We start from the raw sequence: 21,298 nt of genomic DNA, 5'->3' as shown, positions 1-21,298 counted from the left end.
TGTATTCTGGGCCAACTTTGGGGCATTAATCTGAGAAGCCATCCCTAAGCTGCAAAAACCCTCACACACATGGAGCTTCCTCCTGTCACTTGCTGTAGCCTTTGGTGGTGACCAAAAAGCTGGGAGCAGCTCCTGTTCTAGTCTGAGGCTAAATATGCTGGCTTCAACAGATCTCCCATTCAGGAAACACCTGAATAGCCATCCTGGGTCTCCTACACTGTAGAGTAGAGCTACTCCTGTACTCCTGCAACCTTTGAATGCCATTTCATTCTTGTTCTTGCCATTGCCACCAATTTCCGATGCAGGATGAGGGATCTGCCCCCTAGCAATGGAGGGGTTAATGCTGCTTTCCAAATCCCAGCTTGGAGGATGAAGCGGACAAATTCTTGAATCCCAGTGCAAACCCTGCAGCTCTATAGAAAACACCTTGTACAAAACACAAGGATTTTCTATCTAGTTGCAGACTGACTACTGTGACAATGGAGCAGTGGTATGTGTCAGTAGCTTTTGTTGAACTTTTCAGGCTATGGCTTCTCATATGGAAATGGGAGGGCTTGCTTTCTCACTGAGATAACGTGTTCCAGATGTCCTGTTGGGTCTTAGTAGTTAGAAGAGGCTGAACAGTAGAAGAAGGTGAGGAAGTTCCAGCAAATACTTCTCTTTCTTCTTCCTTCTCATTTTCCCCTCCCTCTCTTTTGTCCTTTCTTCTCTTTTTCTTAATCTTCAGAAGTCTCCCAGCACTGGCCATTCACCTCTGGATTATTGTATAATAATAATAGTTATTCAGGCATTTTCTGGAATATACCCACACTTCCCAGCATGTCTGGTGAGATGTGGCAAAACGCTATTGCAGCAGAAGTAAGGAAAGAATGTAATCCAGAGAGCAAACAGCTGTGTCCTGTGTGTGTGATCAGTGAGCACTGTCACTGATGTTACAGCTTGAAGAATAAAGCCATGGTGCCATTTCAGTGCCACAAGAGGCCAAGAGTTTATTTATCTCCAGTTCCTTAAAACATTTAAGATTCACCAGTTCCTTTGCTTTCTGCATGGTGATACTGCACTCCTCTGTAAGTTTCCCCACTGCAGTTTGCACTTCAACTGGCAGTGTGTGCAGAATTTCAGTCCAATTTTCATATGGCTCTTCCTGCCTATCACTGTTAGCACAAAGCCCTTCTCAGAACAGTTGAAGTCAGATCCCTTGATGGGGAAAATCCCCCTTGGTCTACTGCTTCCAGCAAAGCTTTGCTCTCTTACACCAACCCTGAACCTGGTGTGTGCCATGCTACAACTGGAGCACTTCCTGAGCCCATGGGACCAGTGTAGTGTAAGCCTCTGTAATTGTAGGGCTGGAAGAAATCCTTAGAAGGAAAGCACCATAGAAACATGGCATTATTCTAATGGCCATTATTTTTTTCTCATGAGATGACTAAGATCTGCAAAAGTAGCTACCTTCTGGAGGATGCTATTGCCCTAAGTGCAGAAACACACCGTGTAGCTGGATGGACACCTGGGGAGAGGCAGCAGTGACAGCAAATGTGCATGAAGCTTTTAGCAAGCACCAGCACAGAACCTCTCAGCCCAAGAGCTGCAGTGATCCTGGCGATTTCCTGTCCCCAAGTGCAACTAGACTTCCCACGAGCACTCGAGCACTGGAATGGAGCTACCTCATTGCAGCAGGAGGCACTGGGGAGGGAGTGACATTTCCATTCCAGTAATGAAATCTTCTTGGCATTGCTCCAGTCCCCTAGGAATTCCTATCAGAAATGCAAATGACTTGGGGGGGGGGGGGGAGGGGTGAAGATTAGAGTTTGGAATTTAATTATATGAGCTTGTTGTGCCTCAGTTTCTCCTTCCCCCTCCTGGGGATAATGCAGTTTCCCTGCACTCCTCCATTTAGCCAGGTTTCCAGAGTGTTGCAGGAGCTGCTGGGCAAGTGCTGCACGCTGATGGCTGTGGCAGAGCTAAGAGCTGCATCGTGTTGTAATGATATTGCTCCTTATGTCACCTTTCAACCCAGATTCTCACCGTAACTCCTACGAAAAGGCAGTGCCAGATTTTTTTTAACAACTGTTCGTAAGTGACTTTATCCACGACGTTCTACTAACGCTGTGGCAGCAGAAATGTCCCTCCTAAACTCTCTCCCTACTTTTCCGCTAGCGGAAAAATGGTCAAGGCCGAGCCGATCCTGCTTGAAGGGCACGGGCGGATCTCCTCACCTTGCCGATGCTCCTTCACAGCTCAGCCGCCGGGATGGGGTGACCGACATCCCCCGAGCAGGAGGCCGAACGGTGAGGAGAGTGCGGCCGGAGCAAGGAGCTGGAGAGGGCCGGCCGAGGGAGATGGGGCTGGGGATGCTGCGTGCATGAGGCGGGGTTCTGCTCATCCCGGCAGAGCCTCGGCTTGGGGGGCTGAGTCCCGGTGGCGGCCCCAAGTCCGCCTCCCTTGGGGGGTTGGACGGTGCGCTGGGGCTCCAGAGGGGCCACATGTAAGTAGGGGGATGACCGGTGCCCCGGCAGCTCCCGCGGATGTGGGTCACCCGTTCCCGGCGCTCTGGAAACCAGGCCGCTCGGCGGAGCAGCCCTCGGGGGGCGCCGCCTCCACACACCTCCTCGACCGCTGCCGCTGCCGCCCCAACCCCGCCCCTCCCGCCCCGTCCCGCCCTCCCGGGGGCTCGGAGCCCCGGTCCCGTCCCGGGGCGGCGGAGCGGGGGCGGCGGGCGCCGTGATTCGCCGCTTCGGGGGCGGTGGGCGCCCGGCTCATGCATATTCATGATGTGATGTCAGAGGGGGAGCACAGCGCGCGGTGACCGCCCGAGAGCGCCATTTCCTGAAGGAGGCGGCGGCGGCTGGGCAGGGACGGACGGACGGACGGACGGAGCGACCCCGCAGAGTGGCGCCGCGGCGGCCAAGCCGGCAGGGGGAGATCGCCCAGCGGCGGCGACCGGACCGGAGCGGACCCGACCCGACCCGACCCCACCGACCCGCGCCGTCGCCCCGCAGCAGGTTCTCCTGAGGCTCGTCCCGGCCGGAGCCAGAAGTTTGAGCGTCCCCGTAGCCTCCCGGGCGAGCCCGGTATCGGGCGGCGACGCGGGGCTGCCGCTGTCGCCGCCGCCGCCGCCTGCACGGGCGGTGGGAGCCCCCCGCGGCGCCGGGAGCAGGGGGGAGGATGGTGGTGCGGGAGAGATGGAGCTGAAGCGGAGCATGGCGATCCCGCGGCTCCTCGTGCTGGGACTCTGGGCTGCGGCACTCCGGGACGTCGCTGCCGTGGCAGGTGAGCGGGGCTGACAGCCCGGTGGCGGCGGGGCACTGTCCCCCGAGACCCCGGGTGCGGCGGGAGGGGCTGCGGGGCTCGGCTGCCGCCGCCGGGCCGGGTGTCCCCGCGGGCAGCTCCCGCTCCGCCACCTCTACGAGTGCCGGCAGCCCGCTGAGGGTCGCCGGGCAGGAGCGGCCGGGGGCGCCCGGTCCGCCCGGTGCGGCGGCCGCGGGGCCTCGGGCAGCCACAGGTGGGGTCGGGCCGGCGCGTTTTGCCCCTCCCGGCCGGGCACGAGCGTCTCCGCCGCGTTCGTGGGGCCGGCGACGTGGCGCTCTGGAGCCGGCGGGGAAACCGAGCTGTGCGAGCCTCGCCTGCCTGCGAGTAGAGTAGCGAGTAATCCTCCCCGGGGTTCGCGGAGGCATTGCGCTGGTATGTGCCTAGCGCGGGCCGTCGCCGAGGAAAGCTGGGCGCTAACGCATTCCTGAGTGGCTTTTGTTGGGTTTTTTTCCCTCATGAACTCATTTTCCGAAGTTTCACCCTCCGGTCGGCAGGGAAAGGCAGCGTGCTGGAGTGTCTCGGCGCCCCGGCCAGCCTCCTCCCGACTTCAGCGGGAGTTTGGGCTCCGCGCTGTATGTGGAGCGATGTGCGGGCAGTGACACGGAACTGGGGAGGCTGTGGCACAGGCTGGATCGCTGGAGCAGTGTCCTAAGCAATCTGAGGAGGAAAAAACCTTTACCCTGGCATGCATGAGCAGACGTCTTCCTCTCTCTCCACTCCCAACATCACAAAAAACGTATTCTGTTCCTAGGAATTAAAATATTCAGAGGTAGCAAGTTTAAAAAACAAACAAACAAATGTGTCATATATTTTGACAACTAGTGTGTTCACTTGCTGTCAATTCAGACAATTGCTTGATAAGACTTTTAAAATACTTCTATTTCATATCTATACATTTCACAATCTGTAGCTCTTACAGGTAGGCTTGGCGGAGCCTATTTGGATTAAATTACTTTTTGCACAGTTGAATCAAGGATTGTCAGATGAGAAATAGTGAGTGGGAGAGTAAAATGAGGAATAGGTGGAAATTAAAATTCTTATTTGCCTCCTATGTGATTCTTCCTGATACCTGCAGGAAGAGATGCTGCAGCCAAAACTGCGCTATTGACCTATGAAGTTATTAAAAATACCTGATGTGTAATTCTTCATTTTGGTTGAAATTGATGGAGGGATTATACTTGGACAATATGTACAACTCTGACTGAACACTTGTACTGTATGTTAATTTCCTACATCTTTGATTCCTCTGCTAACTGAAAACCATATAGAATCTCTAACAATATTACCTTGTTTAATTTATGGCTAACTCTTTCAGCAGGGCAGTCTGAAGCACGCTGAGTAGTTTGATTTTCCATGAAGGCACCTGTAATGAAAATGTCTGTCAGTTTGTGCGCATGTAGCAGCCTGACTATAACAGTTTTCTGAAACACAGAGAGAGCTGCTATGAAGCTTTCATGTTGTATTCCAGTGCTGTGAGTGGTGAAAGGGAGGATGCTTTCTGGCATGCACTGGGACATGTAGTTTGTGTCACATTTGAGTTAAGTAATGCGAGGTTAGATCATCCTCACCCAAGGTGATCAAATCCTTAGCCCAGCAAATGAGCTATAGCAACTAAACTCAAATGATCAGCTTGCCCATTTTCCAGTGCTCTCCATGAATTTGTTAAATGAGTAACAGGAGATAGAAAGGCAAAAGACTGAGTGCCGGGAAACCAGCTGGGAAATCTCATTAAGGAAAGGAGTAAAGATGTTCTGCCTGTGTTCTGGGTTTTCTCCTAGACTACGGGTGCTCATTTGGGTGCAGGCTGCTGGTGGCAGAGCACTGGCTGGTCCCACAGTGCTTGCTCCCCTTCTTCCAGCTGTTACAACCATGCTGTGAGTTCCTTTGCTGCTCGTCTGCCCTGTGAGGTGGTGCCCTCATGGCTGTGGGAGGGTGGTGTTTTAGCAAGAAGGGAAGTGGCAGATCAGAAATCCATGTTGGATCACCGGTGAGGCTGTAACAGAGTTTGAGAGCAACAGGGCTTCTTACTAAGCAGTGCCTTCTGACTGGCTCTGTGAGTAGCAAGGCATCCTGTGAGAAGCTGACCAACCAGTGGACTGGGTGAAGTTGTAATGTATGGTGATACGTGGCCAGGCAAGAGTGATGGAGTAATTTTTTTTCTGTAGATGTGGAGTCCACTGCCAGGGCATAATACTGGACTAGGCTAGACCTGTTCTGGTCTGTCAGTCCTGTGTCACTGCATAGGAAATAGCCACTCTCCCTAACAAAACTAACTTTACATTTGTTTTCTACCTTCCTGCTTTCCCACGGTCTCCTTTGATCTTCTGGTTCCTCCTTTATATGCCTGTCTTTCTTAAATGTGCTTAGATAGTTGGCTTCCGTGTCTTCTCATGGTAACAAATTCCATATATTCACTTCTGCTTGAGGGAAACACTCCCTGTCCACCCACACATGTAACAGTGCTCCGGGCCAAATTCTGATCACTTCTGTGTCAATATAAGCCTGAGCAGCTTCACCAGCTCTGGCCCTGCTGCCTTGGGGTCGCAATGGTGTAGCTCTGGGTACAGTGTGGTCCTTTGGCTGGACTGAAGGGTCCTCCAGGCGGCTCATTCAGCACACACCCACATCACGCGACAGAAATATCTGTTCTCTAACAGTTATGCTCCTCTGTGAGGTATGCTGTGGAATAGGCTTTGCTTTCATTGGTTTTGCAAATTGTAGAGAAGCTCTCTGTAAGGCAGGAGAACAGTGTATACTGAATAACAAAACATAATTGATTCTTTCTTATATCCACGCTCTTTGCAAATGCATACAATGGAGCAGACATTATGTTTTCTTAGCGGCACAAGAACACCATAGCTTAAATCCAGGTCTGGGGAAAAGAGGGAGGTGTGGTAGCGTGTTGAACAGATGCAGTTAGCATTGCTGGATCACTGACATGGCGAAGCTCCTGGCATTTCTGTGCGTCTCTGCTTGGGCACTGCTCTGCAGAACATCACCCTGCTGTTACACGAGTTGAAAAAATCCCCATGTACACACTGAACCACCACTTTTCTCCAGCAATTGTGCTTTCAGTGCTTGCATTTGCTTAGCAGACATAGTAGAGCAGTGCTGAGATTAACACACTCCTCTGCAGCGTGTGCTGGTAGGGTATGTAATTCCAGACCACCAACCTAGAGTAATTTGCTGTACTCCAACCCCCCTTCTTCTGGGGGTGGGGCGGAGTAGTATTTTTTTTTTAGGTATGAAATTTACAGGACCTCCAATCAAATTAAAGGTGTCCCAGGGTCAACCCGTGAAACTAAATTGCAGCCTCGAGGGAATGGAAGATCCTGAGATGTTGTGGATCAAGGACGGAGCAGTGGTGCAAAGCGTAGACCAGGTGTACATTCCAGTAGATGAAGATCACTGGATCGGCTTCCTCAGGTACAACAGATGCAGAGAAGGAAGACTATCATGGAAACTACTGCACAGTTTTCTGCTGTCAGCTATATCTCTGCAGTGCCCTCAGTGGGGCAGAGTCCTCATGTCTGCAGTTCACTGTGTGGCAAGGGCATAACTGAGAGCAGAACTGAAGCCACTGAGCGCTGAGTTTTTATCCACTAGAACCATATTGGTTTTCTGACTACTGTGGGGACAGGTGCTTTGCTAATGCTTGTGATGCTTGAGACGTGACTTCGAGGTGAAAGAATGGTCTTGCTTTGTTTGTTCATCTTGTTCTGCCGTGCAGCAGTATAAATAGGTTTTCTCTCTTGTACTTATCCTGTTCTCTTACTCTCTCTCTTGAGCTGTCAGTCTGCCTAAAAGGTGAGGATTTTCGATTTAAACTATACTCCCAGGACTACATCCCCTTCCTTTCTTTGGAGAGGAGTGTTTGTCCTCTGAACCATCCCTGATTCATTTTGCAATGAATCTTAATTTATTCTTAATGGATTTACAGTATCTGATATCAGTCCTGCCCCATTCAGATGCATGAAACTCTTGTGCAAAGCAGATCTCTGTACTTTTATTTCAGCAGAAGAGGGATGTCAGCTAGTTCTGGAAGTACTGAGATAAGCAAGACCCAAGGTTCTGCTCTGTCTTTTTTTATGCATTAAAAGAGTTTGTACAGGCAAACATACGAACACTATGAGAACTCAAAACTGTTGACTGACTGAGAGTCACTGTTCCCTGAGCTCTGGCTTCATCTCCTGTTACATTTCTTGGATTGACACTGCACAGGGACTCCAATTCCACCGACTAAAAGTTAAAGCTTGTCTGTAAGAAACATTTTGGTAGGAAAAAACATCTGTGCACAGTAAAACTATTGCATAACATTATGTTGTGGAAACAATTTGTCTTGAAACGATACTGTTTACTACCCCCAGTTCCACTAGTTAACTCTGTCCTTCACAATCTCATTCTGATTTCCTTTCTTGCCTCTTATTTTACTCTGCTGAGAACTCTCTCTGCAGCACCAGAGATAAGTTATGGTACTAAATCTGGATGGAGCTGAATCTCTCTCTCCTTTTTCCTTTCTTCTCCTAAAGAGATAATTTCTACCACCCACATGTGACTCTCTGCTGTGATCACTGTGTTTCAGAACATGGGCAGGACAGCTGATGCCATTTGAAGGTCCAGCTCTGAAAATCGGGCTGTAGTGGGTCCATTTTGTGCATTTCGGCAAACACTCTCCCCTTTCTGTCTTCCTTCCTGAGACATCCTTCCCCTTCTCCGAGGAGGACTGCCAGCCTTAGAAAGGTGGGCATCAGCTCTGCGGAGGATCCCTGCATGGCAGCGGACGCATGGCTGCATGTCCTGCGGGGAGCAGGCAGCGCCGGTGCACTGACGGGCTCTCCGAGTCACACTGTTGCCTTTGGTAGCTGAGACCATGTTGCTTTGGGACCAAATTCTGCCCTTGCTCACCATGCACCACCATAATCCCATGAAATCACAAACTGGGAAGCCCAAGGAGTCTTGCAGAGTGAGCCACTCTAGGGATCAGGACAGCGCTGAGCGCAGTTGAGGCAAGGGGGACCCTTTTCTGACCCATCTGTTCCTCTATGAGGCTGTTGCCAGTCCTGTCACCTGAGGCAAAGCAGTCGAGCTCGCTGGAGTTTTGCAGTGTGGAGTTTCCTGCTAGCTCAGATGTTGTGGCAAAGCTGTCACACTTGTAGGCTAGCTAGAGTCATGATTCAGGATGGAGATGACCCCTTCCTATCCTCAGAGGACACAGATGACTGGTTTTCTGCGAGGATGTTTTGGAGGAAGACTGTCTGCTCTGCAAGGACTTTCTCCACCCACTTTAGAGAGGAGCCTCCCATCTCTGCTGTTTTGCCTTGTGCTTTGTGCTGGCTGGCTGCTGATCTCCTCCCCAGAGCTGGCTGTGTCTCAGTGGGTGTTTTCCATGCATCTGGTTTGCCAAACACTGGAGGGTCCTTTGGGGCAAAAACATGCTTTATGCACATAAAATATCGATATGGCTTTTGACTTTTTTCAGCTTGAAATCCGTCGAGCGGACAGATTCTGGGAAGTACTGGTGCCAGGTTGAGAACGGGGGGAAGAAGGAAGAATCACAACAAGTGTGGCTCATAGTGGAAGGTAAGGAGGAGTAGTAGTGCTGGTTTCCTTTCATGGCTGACCCACCAATATGCTCTAGGTTGTAGTGGTGAGAGCAGATTGCTCCAGTGACAGGCTTCTTGGCTCTCAACCATTGCTGCTGACTGCAGGGAAATCACTACAGAGCAGGAGTAAGAACTAGGAGAACTGCTTCAAAGAGCAGAACTGTCCGTTCATTGCCTCTGGTTTTATGGAGGATGTTTTTCCTGGGATGTTAGGAAACAAGATCTTTTCGTGCAAGCACGTTTCTTTCCTGCTTTTAAATCCATTGTTGCGGTCATCTCTAAAAAATTCATAGAATGGTGAAGAGGGATCCATGGGGCTCATCTGGTTCAGCCCACTTCTCTAAGCAGGGTCACAGTCTGCTTCTGTGTGTCAGCCAAACAGGTCTTTGTGAGCAAGGTACAGTTTTAACACAGTTGTGAGTTTTGTGAGTGCTGTACATCAGCACTCCATAGCTGTGGCTGCTCCATGTGGCACTTTTCTGTCTGGGGTTGTCTGCTAAGAATGGCTTCTACGTGGCTGCTAAAAATCACCCAAGGCAGTGTGGATTGGTGGCTTCTTACTTTTCTAGTTTCATTTCCCTTGAGCCACGATCTAACAGAAGTTAGATCCTCTGTAAGAAGCTAGTAGTCATAGGATGGCTTAATATTTGGTGAAGAAGTCGACAGGAGCAATGCACTTGCAGCAAGAAGTAGTTTTTGGATGTTTTTGGTAACATTTCGGGCCAGAGCTGAACTGACAGTCCTAGGCAGGGGGGAGCAGGGAGGGTGTTGTGGGAGGTGATGTGGTCTGGATGTTTTACAGCTAACATCTCACTCACTCAGAGCATGGAAACATTCATAGCAGCTCTCACAGGAAGAGTAACACATTCTACCTTCCATAAATCCCAGGCTTTTGTCCACGTCAATTTTACAGCTTAAAACACTCTCATGCGGAGTTTCTATTTCTATCCAGTCACCATGGTCTGCTCCAGAGGTGGCTGCACTTGGATGGTGGGTGCATTGAGAGTGATTGGGTAGCTCAGCGTGCCAAGCTGTCTGAAATAAACATGCTGCCCTTCTGGACTGCACAGGCAAGAAGTATCAAAGTCACAAAAAACAGCTGCAGTTAGGTAAGGTGGAGTGTGTTGAGAATGAAGGCCAAAGTTTACAGCAGAAGTGGAAAAAATGCAACCAGTTGCCTTTATGAGAAGAACAAGTATGGCAGAAGGTAGTTAAACTTGAACTGGGCATGTAGTCATTTGTAAAGGGAGTTGGTGGATATAATTAATAATTAACAAGTAGTAATAAGGGGTGGAGTTTAAAAAATGTGTCAGCTCTCAGCATAAGAAAACACTTGGGATATCAGACCCACCTTTGCTGTTATCTCTGTGTATTTCTTCCCTGGATATGCCAGCTTTGTGTAGCAGTGATTGCTCTATCAATAACAACTGTCCTCTGACTGGAAGAGGATCTTTACTCTGGTGATTTGCAGACTTCAGGAGGTGCTGACATGCTTCACTGTGGCACGCAAACAAATGCGGACTATTGGTGATCTAACTTAAAGTGAGCTTGACTGGATTTCTATGCTGTGTGATATCTGCTTAGGTAGTTTGTATCTGCCAGATTTTCTAGCAATGGTATTTGAACTATCTTTGTAATAAAATGTTTGATCTTATGAAACATTTCTTAGAATTTACAAAACCAAAATTGTTTTGGACCTGTTTCCTGGTTTAAAAACTAGTCCCTGGCCTTACTAAGAACTTGATAGTGTTTGATGGTTGGAGAGGTGATCTCACTGTGGAGTGTTAAAAAACGGATTGTGTTTCTTACAGAACTCTCCGTCTGAAATTACACCTCTGACTAGGTGGCTGTTCCTGGGGCTGCTAGCCCCCATTGTGGCTACAGTCAGAGATCAAGCCACACCTGTGTGGACACATTCCCTTGAATCAACACTGTGTCAAAACTGAGCTGTACATAAGAATCAGCCTTAAAGGTTTGATGCTGTCTTGGAAGAGGGGAATTGGTGGGATCATTTCTTTGTTTTGCTGCTGATTTCCTGACTGCTTGCTGCTCGGTGCCTCCATGGGGCATCTGTGAAAGGGATGTGCTGACACTCACCTCTTGTACCAGGAGCTGGGAGGCTAAATGTGTCACAGGCAGCGAGCTGTCCAGGTAACATACGGATGGGGGCAGTGTGAGTTCCTCAGCTGGATGAGTCAGCTGCACTCCCTCAACTATTAAAGTTTTTAATTGTGGTCTTGTCTGCTCTGTTTAGCTGCTCCCAAAGTGAGAAAACCTGCCAAGCTGGGCAGGATCTTCCTGAAAGTTTACCTTGGGTGTCATAACAAATGGACAGGAGGCAGGGATCCTGCTTACAGGTAGAGAAACAGTGATTATTTTCCCTTCTAGTTTTCCTTGGAGAAGGAGGGCAAAGCAGGCAGAGGTATTGCAGCTGATATCTCAAAAGCTTACTCATTTTTATTGCTTATGTTTGAATGCAATAAAAAAATGAAATAAACTATGTCAGCAAAAGCAAGCAGTATGCCATGACAATGGATGTACCTGTCCTGAACATTAGCCTTTGCACAGATTGGCACTGTTATTCTTCAAGAGACTTGGGTTTAGACCTCTTTTAGTCTGTTCATTTACTTAGTACACTAAGGGAAGGAAGCAGGGAAGGCACAAAGGACCTGCTACCTGAAAGATACACACCATGACTGGACAGTTAGTGAAAGACTGAAGAAAGCACTTTTGGCTGTAGCTTGGGGGAAATGTCAAGAGTTAGGCTTCTAAATCCCTATTTAGGCACCTGTATTAATTGCCTGCTGGTTGAGGTGCTTGGGCCTGTCATCTTTGGCCAGGGACAGACAGTGTAATTTCAGCATGTGAATGAACAATGTTGTCAGCTGCTCTTTTTCTGTGAGGCAACAAATCAGCAGCCTCCAGAACATGCTTTTTTCAGCTGAGAATACCTGATTTTGGCTTGAGTAAGTGCTGTTGGTAGCAGCCATGTTTGACACACAAAGATTTCTGTATAGAAGGGAACTGAACATTTCCCTGGGCCTTCAGTTCTTTCACCAATCACCAGAAGTACATATTGTCTATCCTGCATGGTCCGCACTGCTGCTGATGGCTGGTGAAATTTGTTCTACTGGTTTGGAGCACTGAAACCACGAGAGTTTTGGCATTGCCCATAAGAGGAACCACATCTCTTGGTGTGTCAAATTACACTCCGCTATTGCCACTTAGAGATGACCTAAGGTAGGTAGCACTGCAGCTGTGTTCTGCTCCCCGTGGGCCTAATCTGATACCTGTTGTACCAATCAGGAGTCTTTCCACGGTGGGGAACAGATAATTACTGAGAGAGCTGTGTCCGTGGATAGCCTTCAGCTCTGAAACAAATTACCCCTGACTCCGAGGCAGCCCGGTTGTCGTGGTGTCAGAGTGTGCTGGAAGGCATCTCCATTCAATTAAGCTCCAGAGAGAGCACTGTAAATGCTCCCAGTCTCTCACCACAGGGATTCTTTCCTCATTCATGCGTTTGTTAAAGCCAGTAGTTCAACACTTTCTCAAACTTCAGTTTTTAATGCATGGCAAGAAGTATCTGCAGCTGGATTAGCTGTCTTTTAAAGTGGTGTCTGCCACCACTAAAGTTATTGACTGTTGCCTTTTTAAACTCCAATCTCTCCAGCTAAGAACTTGAGAAAATACTACCACTAAAAGCTGTTTAACCGGGGAGTCTTGAATTGGAAGTGGTTTTTCGAAGGCATTGGGGGAAGCAAACACTCTTTCTCTCTGACTTCTAGTTGTAGTAGTACTTAGACATTCGTGCCCTTAGGTGATGCAGCATGTCTGGCCCTTGGTTTTTGTGAAGGGCTTGGAGGGCATCAGATTCAGCCTACCAGCTGGACAGATGATGTCCAGTGCTGGGCACTGGTTTTAGTGGAAATAAACAAGAGGCAGTTGCTCCAGTTATTGTCACTTGTCTGTTGCTTTTCCAGGTGTGCCCTACTTTACTGTGGAACCTGAGGATGTGTCTGTGTCCCCTAATGCTCCATTTCATATGGCCTGTGCTGCTGTTGGTCCCCCTGAACCAGTGACAATTGTCTGGTGGATGGGAGACTCCAGAGTGGGGCTTCCAGACGTCTCCCCCTCCATCTTAAATGTGTCAGGTAAGGCTGCTGCCACTGCAGAGCATCAGAAGAGGAGAAAAGCTCTCTTTTGATCATGCCTGTACATCAGATAGCCACATAGTGTGGGAATGATGTTTAACTGTGCATTAAAGGTTGAGAGGTTGAGTGGTCATGATCACATACAAAGATTCTCTCAAGGGGTGGTGGTTGCTCAGTGTTTTTTCTGCTGGCTTGAGGCACACAGACTCTTACAGAGTTTGGGTGTGACTGACACTCTTGTTGAAGATGCTGTTGAACAGATGATGCACTGAGTGTCTCTTGTTCCACCTCGTGGAAGGTGTTCATGGTTATATGAAGTGACTCTGTTGGTGCCGTTTCTCTTGGAACTCTCCAAGCATTCGCATGTAGCAGATGCCATCCCCTCTTCTGTGCACAGCCCTGTCACACACTGCTTTCCCCTCTCTTACCCACCCCCATCTCTGTTCTTGCAGGCTTGCTGGATGCTCTTACCATTAAAATCTGACTGCTTCATGTAATTATTTGATACTTCAAGACTGATTGTATCACTGCTGAAATGGGCTGGTTGATACCCTTCAAGACCAAGGTTTGCCCCAGAGCAGAGCAGAGCTTTCCCCAGCAGGGTCAGCAGAAAAACTCCGGAGCCAGTAGGTGCTAGGGCCTCTCTTCAAACCACTTTCAGAAAAGGGTGATGTATCTCTACCTAAAACTGACTGCAGCTATTTTTGCAGTTACCTCTTAAAAGTAACCTCATTGTAGTTAGTTGCCCAACAGCCTTGTGTTGTGTTTTCTCTTTGCTGCTGTTTTATTATTCTCAACACTCCTGACCCAAAGTTTAGCTAGTTATTTAGAAAGAAAAGGTTTTACAACTAAGAGTCATCTCTAGGGCCTCTTTATCAATGTCAATACAGTTACACCCAGGGTGACTTTTTGTTTGTCTTTGACCATCCTTTGAGCTATCCAGTCCTATTCAGGCTTTACTTAGAACCTTATTTATTCACAAATAAAAACATGATTTGTGATGTGAAATGCTTTTAATCATCTGTTCCCTCTCTTACATAGCCACTGATGCTGTTCTAAGTTGGAAATGAAAACTGCTCCCTTATGATATAATCTGCCTGTTGAAATGCAAACTGAAAAGATGGATAGTCAAGAGGAGAAAGACAATAAAAAAATAAGTCACCCCTCCACCACTAACTCATCCCACAGTGCCTCACAAAATATCTGTTGCTGGGGGGCAGTGGCTTGGAAGCCTGAAAAAGACATCTACTCCTAGTGATTCTCCAAATGAATTGCTATTTTATATATTAAGTGTTCTCAGCACCTTTATTTGCTTCCAGTGTTTTTTGGGATGCCCTTGGGCACACCCTGTTTCAGTGCACTTCAGGGTATCCCTTGGGCATATCTTGTCTTTGCAATTTAAAACATATAGCAGGACGCAACCTTCATGGTTGGATTACCAAAGCATGTCAAAAGAGTCAGTTGGTAAGAAAACAAGCATTGCTAGCTGAGGAAAGTATCACACTCTGAAGAAAATAGTAACAAAATACTTGGTTAGAAAGCAAGCATTTAGAAGGTTCAGCAGTGTTGTATTTGGAACGCAGTGCTGGTATGGTGTTAGGGAACATGCAGTTCCTGGTTTGTGGTTTATTTTGTATTTTCCTCAGGGCAGGGCTGTGTTAGGTTCTCTCTTGGGACAGGCCTCATATATCAGGTGCTGTTGTGCTGTGCTGCCTGGCCATCAGCCTGTTGGCAGCATCTTCCTCTGGTTCACAGGGATGAGAAAAGCATTCCCTCCTCTCTCCCATTTCACCTTCTTTGCAGTGCTGTTAGTCTCAGGTTTGGGAGATGAATCAAAGGTCAGAGACACTGTGCAAGCTGCCCTGTGCAGCTCTGAAATGTTTTTCCTTCCTAAATTGTATGCCCACAGTGAGCCAGTCTTTAACTTTTCACAGAGTCTTTTAAGGCAACTGAGGGCCAAGCTATGTGACAATAGGTGCTGGACACAGTTCTCCAGGCAGCCTTGTAAATCTGTCTCAATTCCGATTATCTGCAATATCTATATGCAATATCTATATGGGACAGCCAGATGTTACGCCATCATGCCATGGGATGGATGGATGGTAACAGATTTGTGTCACCCCTGGAAAGTGTTTCACTGCTGATGCAGTAGCATTTAACTTCCACTTCCTTTATGTGTCTTCAGAAGTCTGATGCAAGGTGAGGGACAGGTGGGCATTGACTAGAAATAGGCAGCATTTGACTAGAAGTTTGCCTGGGCTTATAGCCCAGTTGGAAGATAAATGTTGCTCAGGTGTAGGCTGAGGCACAAAGCATTGGGCTTTGTGTGAGCTCACAGTTCATCATAATCCTTGCTTCAAAGATGCTCACCAGAATGTGAGAAGCAGACATCTGCTACCTGAGCACTATGAGCTGCTGTCCTGACAGATTCTTCCTTCCTTTTTGGTGTTTTCTGTCACTTCCATGAAAGCTTTTCTACATTGCCACACTCCCCCCATTAAAAATGCGTTTAGCACAGTAGTTACATTGAAATCTGCATGCCTTTGATTGGCACCCAGCTCACCCCTCCAACTGCCTGTACAACTTGAGCTGGATGTCACAAAGAATTGAAATTCTGCTGAAGGTTGAAGCTGGATTATATAGCTGTTTGTGTTTCCTTTCCTTTTCTTGGCTCCAGGTATTAATCAAAGCACAGTTTTCTCCTGTGAAGCTCACAACATAAAGGGATTGTCTTCATCTCGGACTGCCACTGTTCAAATTAAAGGTGAGAGCCTGGGTGCCAGAGACTGGGCAAGGGCCTTGGATTTGCTCTCTGGGGAGGGAAAGTAGGGCTCCTTAATGCAAGGAGTTGCCTCAAAGCTGCCAGCACTGATTGGAGCTCTTAGCAGTCAAAACAATGCTTTGTGTTCTAACAGCAGTTCCCACTTCTTATGCAGGGTCATATCCCAGGCTGTTGAAAATAATACACATCTGATTCAGGAGTGGAAATGTGATGTCAAATGACAGCTTTTCCTTGAAAAGGAGAGGGCTGGGGCGATTAAGTTGTTTGTGAGAGATGAAGCTGATATAAATTTGTAGCAGGGAAATCTTTCCCTCTCGGGAATAGATGGGTCTTGTTAGAGCTAAAGAGGCCATTACTTCTGCTTGCTTTTATTAGCATCACATTAGATGCTGAAAAAAGTCAAGGAAGGTGATCAGCAGTGGCCAGTAAGGTCTGCTCATCCACACCAGGTTTATGAATTTTATTTTTTAAATTCTTTGCTCTTTAAAAGCTCATTGAAAACAAATAATGCCCAGCCTGTGCATGATCAGTTGCTATTTGGAAGTCTCCAGGCTGATATGACATTTCCTCTGTTCCTCCAGGTAACTGAAACGGGGATAATCAGAGCAATCAGCTCTTCCCCTCTTCTTCATGTTGAGATGCTTCTGCATTTGAATTTTTGGTCATGCTTTAATGCACTTTTAATTATGTGATCATCAGTTCCAGGAGAGGCATGGCACAAAAATAATTTGTTCCAAGTAGTGGCTTATTGGTCAGCACAAATACAAGCAATCCTTTATGTCTGTATCAGTATCAGAACTCACAGTTGTAGTAGCTTGTGTTCATTAAAGGACAGATAGAAATCCAGCTGTAATCTACTGCTCTTGGATTGTGTGTTTTTGTTCAGGATGTTGTGTTAATGCTATGCCAAGAATGCAGTACGTTGCACTAGTAAGATTTATAACTTAATTTAAAACCATTTGGAGTTGTTGCCTTAAAGGCTTGTCTACACAATGCAGTTAGTTATTGTAGAATATATCTTCTATGGATATTTTATCCTGGGATAGAATTTTGTTCACAAAGCTATTACACTTCAAAAAATCATGTCAAGCCATAATTTGAAAAAACATTTAGCATAAACAAGCTCTTGAAGTTTTTAATGCTAATACAGATTATTATTTTTTAACCATTAATAAGAGGAAGGGGTAAAGACCTAAAAATTCTCTAATTTCCCAGCAATTATGTTTAGCTGAAAAGTGTTCCTCAAGTAATCAGGTAATGAATCCACACAGCCTATTTAGGAGGGACATACTGCCATTGCAAGCTTAAGTCACTCAGCTAACATTACACCAGTATGTGGCATGTCCTAGAGACAAAAATTCAGGTTTTGAATAGCAAGTCCAGTACTGTAGTCATAAAAGTTATGTCTAAAGTTATGTATTACTGAAGTTATGTATAAAGTTATGACTGTAGTCATAAAAGTTATATAGTACCTCAAAGATATGTCTAAAAAAGTAGTTATAAATTTACCTAAGTGACGAGGCTTTTCTAAATAGAAAAGCTTCGAAGATCTAGTATAGCCCATTAAAATTAAAAAAGTTCCTACACAGCAGAAGTAGGGCAGGCCCAAATAATGTTTATTTAGTTCTTGATCCTAGGATCATGCAGAATTCAATTAAGTTACTTCTGGAAGTAGTTGTCTGCACATGCATGTTCAGGGCCTTCCTCTCTTACACAAACCCATTTTCTAATGAGGACTCTTAAATCTTTCTACAATTTATTAAACAATTAGTTTCTTCTGTGTTTCCAGAGGCAAATATTTTTGCTAGAACATTGACAAATTGTTAACATTTCTTCCTATTTGCTCCTGTTGTTGTTCATTATCTATTCTCTGTAGTGCCCACAATGTGCTGGGTGTACTCCAAGCAGAAAATTACTGTTATTGTAGTTCACAGTCCCCAGCCATTACAAAGCCCCATTGTTCAGCCACTCTCTAAGCACAGAGGAAGCTAACTCTCTTATGTTAACACTCAAGGTCCTGTTTTCTGACAGGCTTTTCTCTCTATGTGTGCAGCTAACACTTTTAGGGTTGTATCCCGTGTTTCAGAGCACAACAGGAAACAGCCTCCCGTAGTTTTTTTCCCAGGAGATGACAGGACAATGCATCTGGCCCTTGCTCGCAGAGTTAGGGGAAGGTGCTAGCAAGCCAGCCCTCCTCAGCCACTGTCTCCTTCACACACGGGGTGTGTTAGCAGTTGATTATTCTCACTGGTGGCACAGCACATACCTCCTGTGGGCCTACCGTCCTGCATTGAAAAGTACACATTGCTAAGCCCAAAAGTTACAGATGTGTCTGCAAAAACTTGAGTTATGGATCATGTTTCAGCAATACCCTGTAAGCAGTAAAAGCAGGACTTTTTCCCCCGTAAACAGCTTACAGACCTGAACACAAAATATCAAAAGAGAATGAAACAAAGATGCAGGAAAGTCTTAGGTTAACTAATAACTCATTGCCTAGTTTCCATCCCAGACCCTTGATCTGCTGGCCCCCCCACCCCCACCCCCACACCACGTTCTTATCTAGGTGCCAGGCCCTGCCCTGGGTCCTGATAACTGGTTAACCAGACAACAAAGGCTTTATAGGGTTAATCTGTGTCACCATCTATTCGACTCCCCCAGGCCCTCTGCCGCAGACTTGAGTGTTTGGGCTCTGCATTTCTCTTGCAAGATGGTCCTGTAGGTATGCTGAAGGCAGCAGTATTGTGGTTGCCCTTGGTGCAGTGAAATACAAAGGTGCTCTGGCAACTTTCTGCATCCAGAAGATGCAGCTGGAGAAATCCTGGCTTGCAATTACTTTTCTATTGCTGCTTTCTGATGGATACAACTCAGGAGGCATGGAAAATTCAATCTGCAGGCGGAGCCTTGTCCTCAGGATGGGTTTCTGAAAGAGGACTCTTGAGGGTACAATTTGTTGAGGTGCTGCACGAAAACTATTACAAGCATCAGCGTACAATTTTTTAAAATGAAAAGAAGGTCAGGGGAGAGGTTAGTATTTGTGAAGCTGCTAATTTTGTCAGGAGTGAAGTGCCAGAATGAATACTCAAAGGTGAAAAAGAGATGGTGACTGGAAGGATTGGAATTACTTGTGTGGAATTACAGCGAGAGGAAAGAACAATTCAAAGGGAAGCATCGAAGATTCTAAAAGGAAGCCAAACAGTTTCGTGTTGTGCTGTGGTGGTAGGAAGCACAAGCATTTGATTAACTCTCCAGTCTTGGAATCATGTTTTTGTTCATGGCCCTGCCCTTAATTTGTGCAGTAGTATCAGCCATGTGTGGCAGTGTGACAGGCACTCCCCTTGGCTTGAGTTTCCCCTCTGTAAAACAGAGTTTATTCATCCCAAGGCTGAGGAGGCAGTTTTCAGTCCAGGCTCTGTCCCAGGGTGTTTCAGTGAGAGTTTGCAGTGGACACCTGGTGGCACCACATAGAGGTCTACTGCAAATCCAGCTCCAGGGCATTCAGGTCACTACAGCAAGCCACCTTCCACCTGCTGGTAGAGCTGGTGTCAAAGGCTGGACTAAGATCCCAAAGTGGGATTTTAAAGCCCTGATTTAGTTCACAATGTGGGTCCACAGGCAACAACTGTGCACCGGGCTGAGTCATGCCCTGCCATGTAGGGGGAAGGGAAGAGAGCTGAGTAGTAAAGGTGTAAACATCACACACTGGCATTGCTATAAAAGAGATCAACTGCTGCCCTGTGCATCTATGGACAATGGTGAATGGCTGACAAAGCTTGTCCAGTGTTAAAATAATAGTTTCATTCACAACAAGTCAGGGGCACTCTCTAAAGATGTGATAATTTACCACATTTCTGTTGGTGATTTCATTACGTAATTTTTAGCCTCAAACCTCTCCATTTCCACGTGAATACCTCCTAAGTTCTGTGTACACTGAAAGGTCTCTTTGTTTCCTTTCTAGCCATGCCTCTCCCACCTCTCAATGTAACTGTGAGCCAAGTCACCAGCAGCAATGCCAGCGTGGTCTGGGTGCCAGGATTTGATGGCCGCGCACCTCTCCATTCTTGCACTCTTCAGGTATGGCCTCTCTGGGTTGTGCCCTGCCCTGCATAAATAATAGGATTCTCCTAAGCCACATTTCCTGGGCTATCATTTCCTCTCCCAACTTATTAGCAGCATTCCAATTCTTATGTCACAGCTTTAAAAAATAAAAACTTAATAGGAGGCAACTCATAGGTGCCAAAGAGCAGGTCATGAACTTCATGCTCGGAAGTGAAGTGCTAAAGACTGGCCACATTCTCCTGGCTAGCAGGTTATCAGTTGCTTCGTGGCAGCTACTCCATACAGGTTATTACACTGCAGCACACATGAAGCACACAGTCATCTGTGGGAAGTGCCCTGGAGCAGCTGTGGCTGCAGGGTGCTCCCCCTTCCTGCATGGAGCAGTGGCCCGTGGTAGTTTGTTCCAGTGCAGGTGCCTGTGAGTCCCACGCCAAATCAGGCCTGTGCTGTGGGGTGCCAGAACTGCAAGAATTTGGACATACCAATGAATCCAAGGGATGAGGAGCTTGCAAAGTATAGGATGTGGTACAGGAAAGGTAGGAATGATGGAGGCAGGAGGCAGATTGGGCTTTTTGATACGAGATCAGGCCTATTTGCATGTTTCAGAGCAAATTTAAGCCCTGTAACTAAATCTTGATTGGTTTTCCATTGTCAAAGACTAGTTCTTCCAAGAAAATCAAGCTTGGTACTATTCTGTAGCTGTGCTAGGTGCAGAGGACTCCACATCTGTGAAAAACTGGTCTGTTTCTTGAAGTTCCTGAGAACAATGGTATGTGTACAACCTCAGGTAGAGTTAGTTTCTATCATTGTATACTTAGCTGTAGAATCAGATCAAAGAGCAGGTAGCCCAGTGAGAAAATAAATGGTGATATCCAAAGCAGGCTGTGCAAATACAACTAGGCACATTCCCCATGGATTTATTTGCCAGGCCCCTATGCTTTCCCCACCTGATTACAGCAGCATTATGAGCTGGAGTGGAATTTCTACGTGGTGTTGCCAACTATGCAGAGGAGGATTATAAACTTAAGGTATACTGGAAGCAGTTTAGCTAATTTACTTGTACTCCTCTTTTTATCTGGGGGAAAACCAGAAGTTTCATGTTCTGATGTTTATTATATTTCAGAAGTAAAGGAAATAATAATTTAGTTTCCACTCACTGGCAGAAAGAACTCCTGAATACAGCTGGCCCTGGTTTGTGGGTTTTGTTGCTACTTCTGTTCTTTTTTGCAGTTTAAAATGGTTTTCTTCCTCTGTTTTACAATGCCAGTTATCTCGAGCTGGAACAGCCTATTCTCTTTGGCTTTCGTGCTGCAATGCTAATCATTCTGGGGTTTAAGTTCTCTCTCTCACTTTTGGCAGGGGCAGGGGTGGGGGATGGGACATGTGGAAAAGAGGCT

General features: G+C 46.9%; 1 protein-coding gene across 3 annotated transcripts in view; it reads left to right on the top strand.

Moving 5' to 3' along the window:
* The first annotated feature begins 2,790 nt into the window (after nucleotides 1-2,790).
* Nucleotides 2,791-21,298, top strand: part of TYRO3 (TYRO3 protein tyrosine kinase) — a 41,325-nt gene continuing 22,817 nt past the window's right edge. The window contains exons 1-6 of one of the 3 annotated variants that reach the window (XM_021533472.3): nucleotides 2,818-3,270; nucleotides 6,552-6,735; nucleotides 8,789-8,889; nucleotides 12,893-13,063; nucleotides 15,741-15,827; nucleotides 19,801-19,916. In XM_021533472.3, the coding sequence (XP_021389147.2) occupies nucleotides 3,183-3,270; nucleotides 6,552-6,735; nucleotides 8,789-8,889; nucleotides 12,893-13,063; nucleotides 15,741-15,827; nucleotides 19,801-19,916 (747 nt within the window). In that variant the 5' untranslated portion in view covers nucleotides 2,818-3,182. Of the gene's footprint in view, nucleotides 3,271-6,551; nucleotides 6,736-7,891; nucleotides 8,050-8,788; nucleotides 8,890-12,892; nucleotides 13,064-15,740; nucleotides 15,828-19,800; nucleotides 19,917-21,298 lie in introns of those variants that run through there. The other 2 variants (XM_021533475.2, XM_077784153.1) reach the window with 2 other exon arrangements.

This window comes from Lonchura striata, chromosome 6, assembly GCF_046129695.1.
Source record: "Lonchura striata isolate bLonStr1 chromosome 6, bLonStr1.mat, whole genome shotgun sequence".
Classification (NCBI taxonomy): Eukaryota; Metazoa; Chordata; class Aves; order Passeriformes; family Estrildidae; genus Lonchura; species Lonchura striata.
The sequence above is the reverse complement of the archived record's forward strand: the minus strand, read 5'-3'. Positions and strand labels throughout refer to the sequence as shown.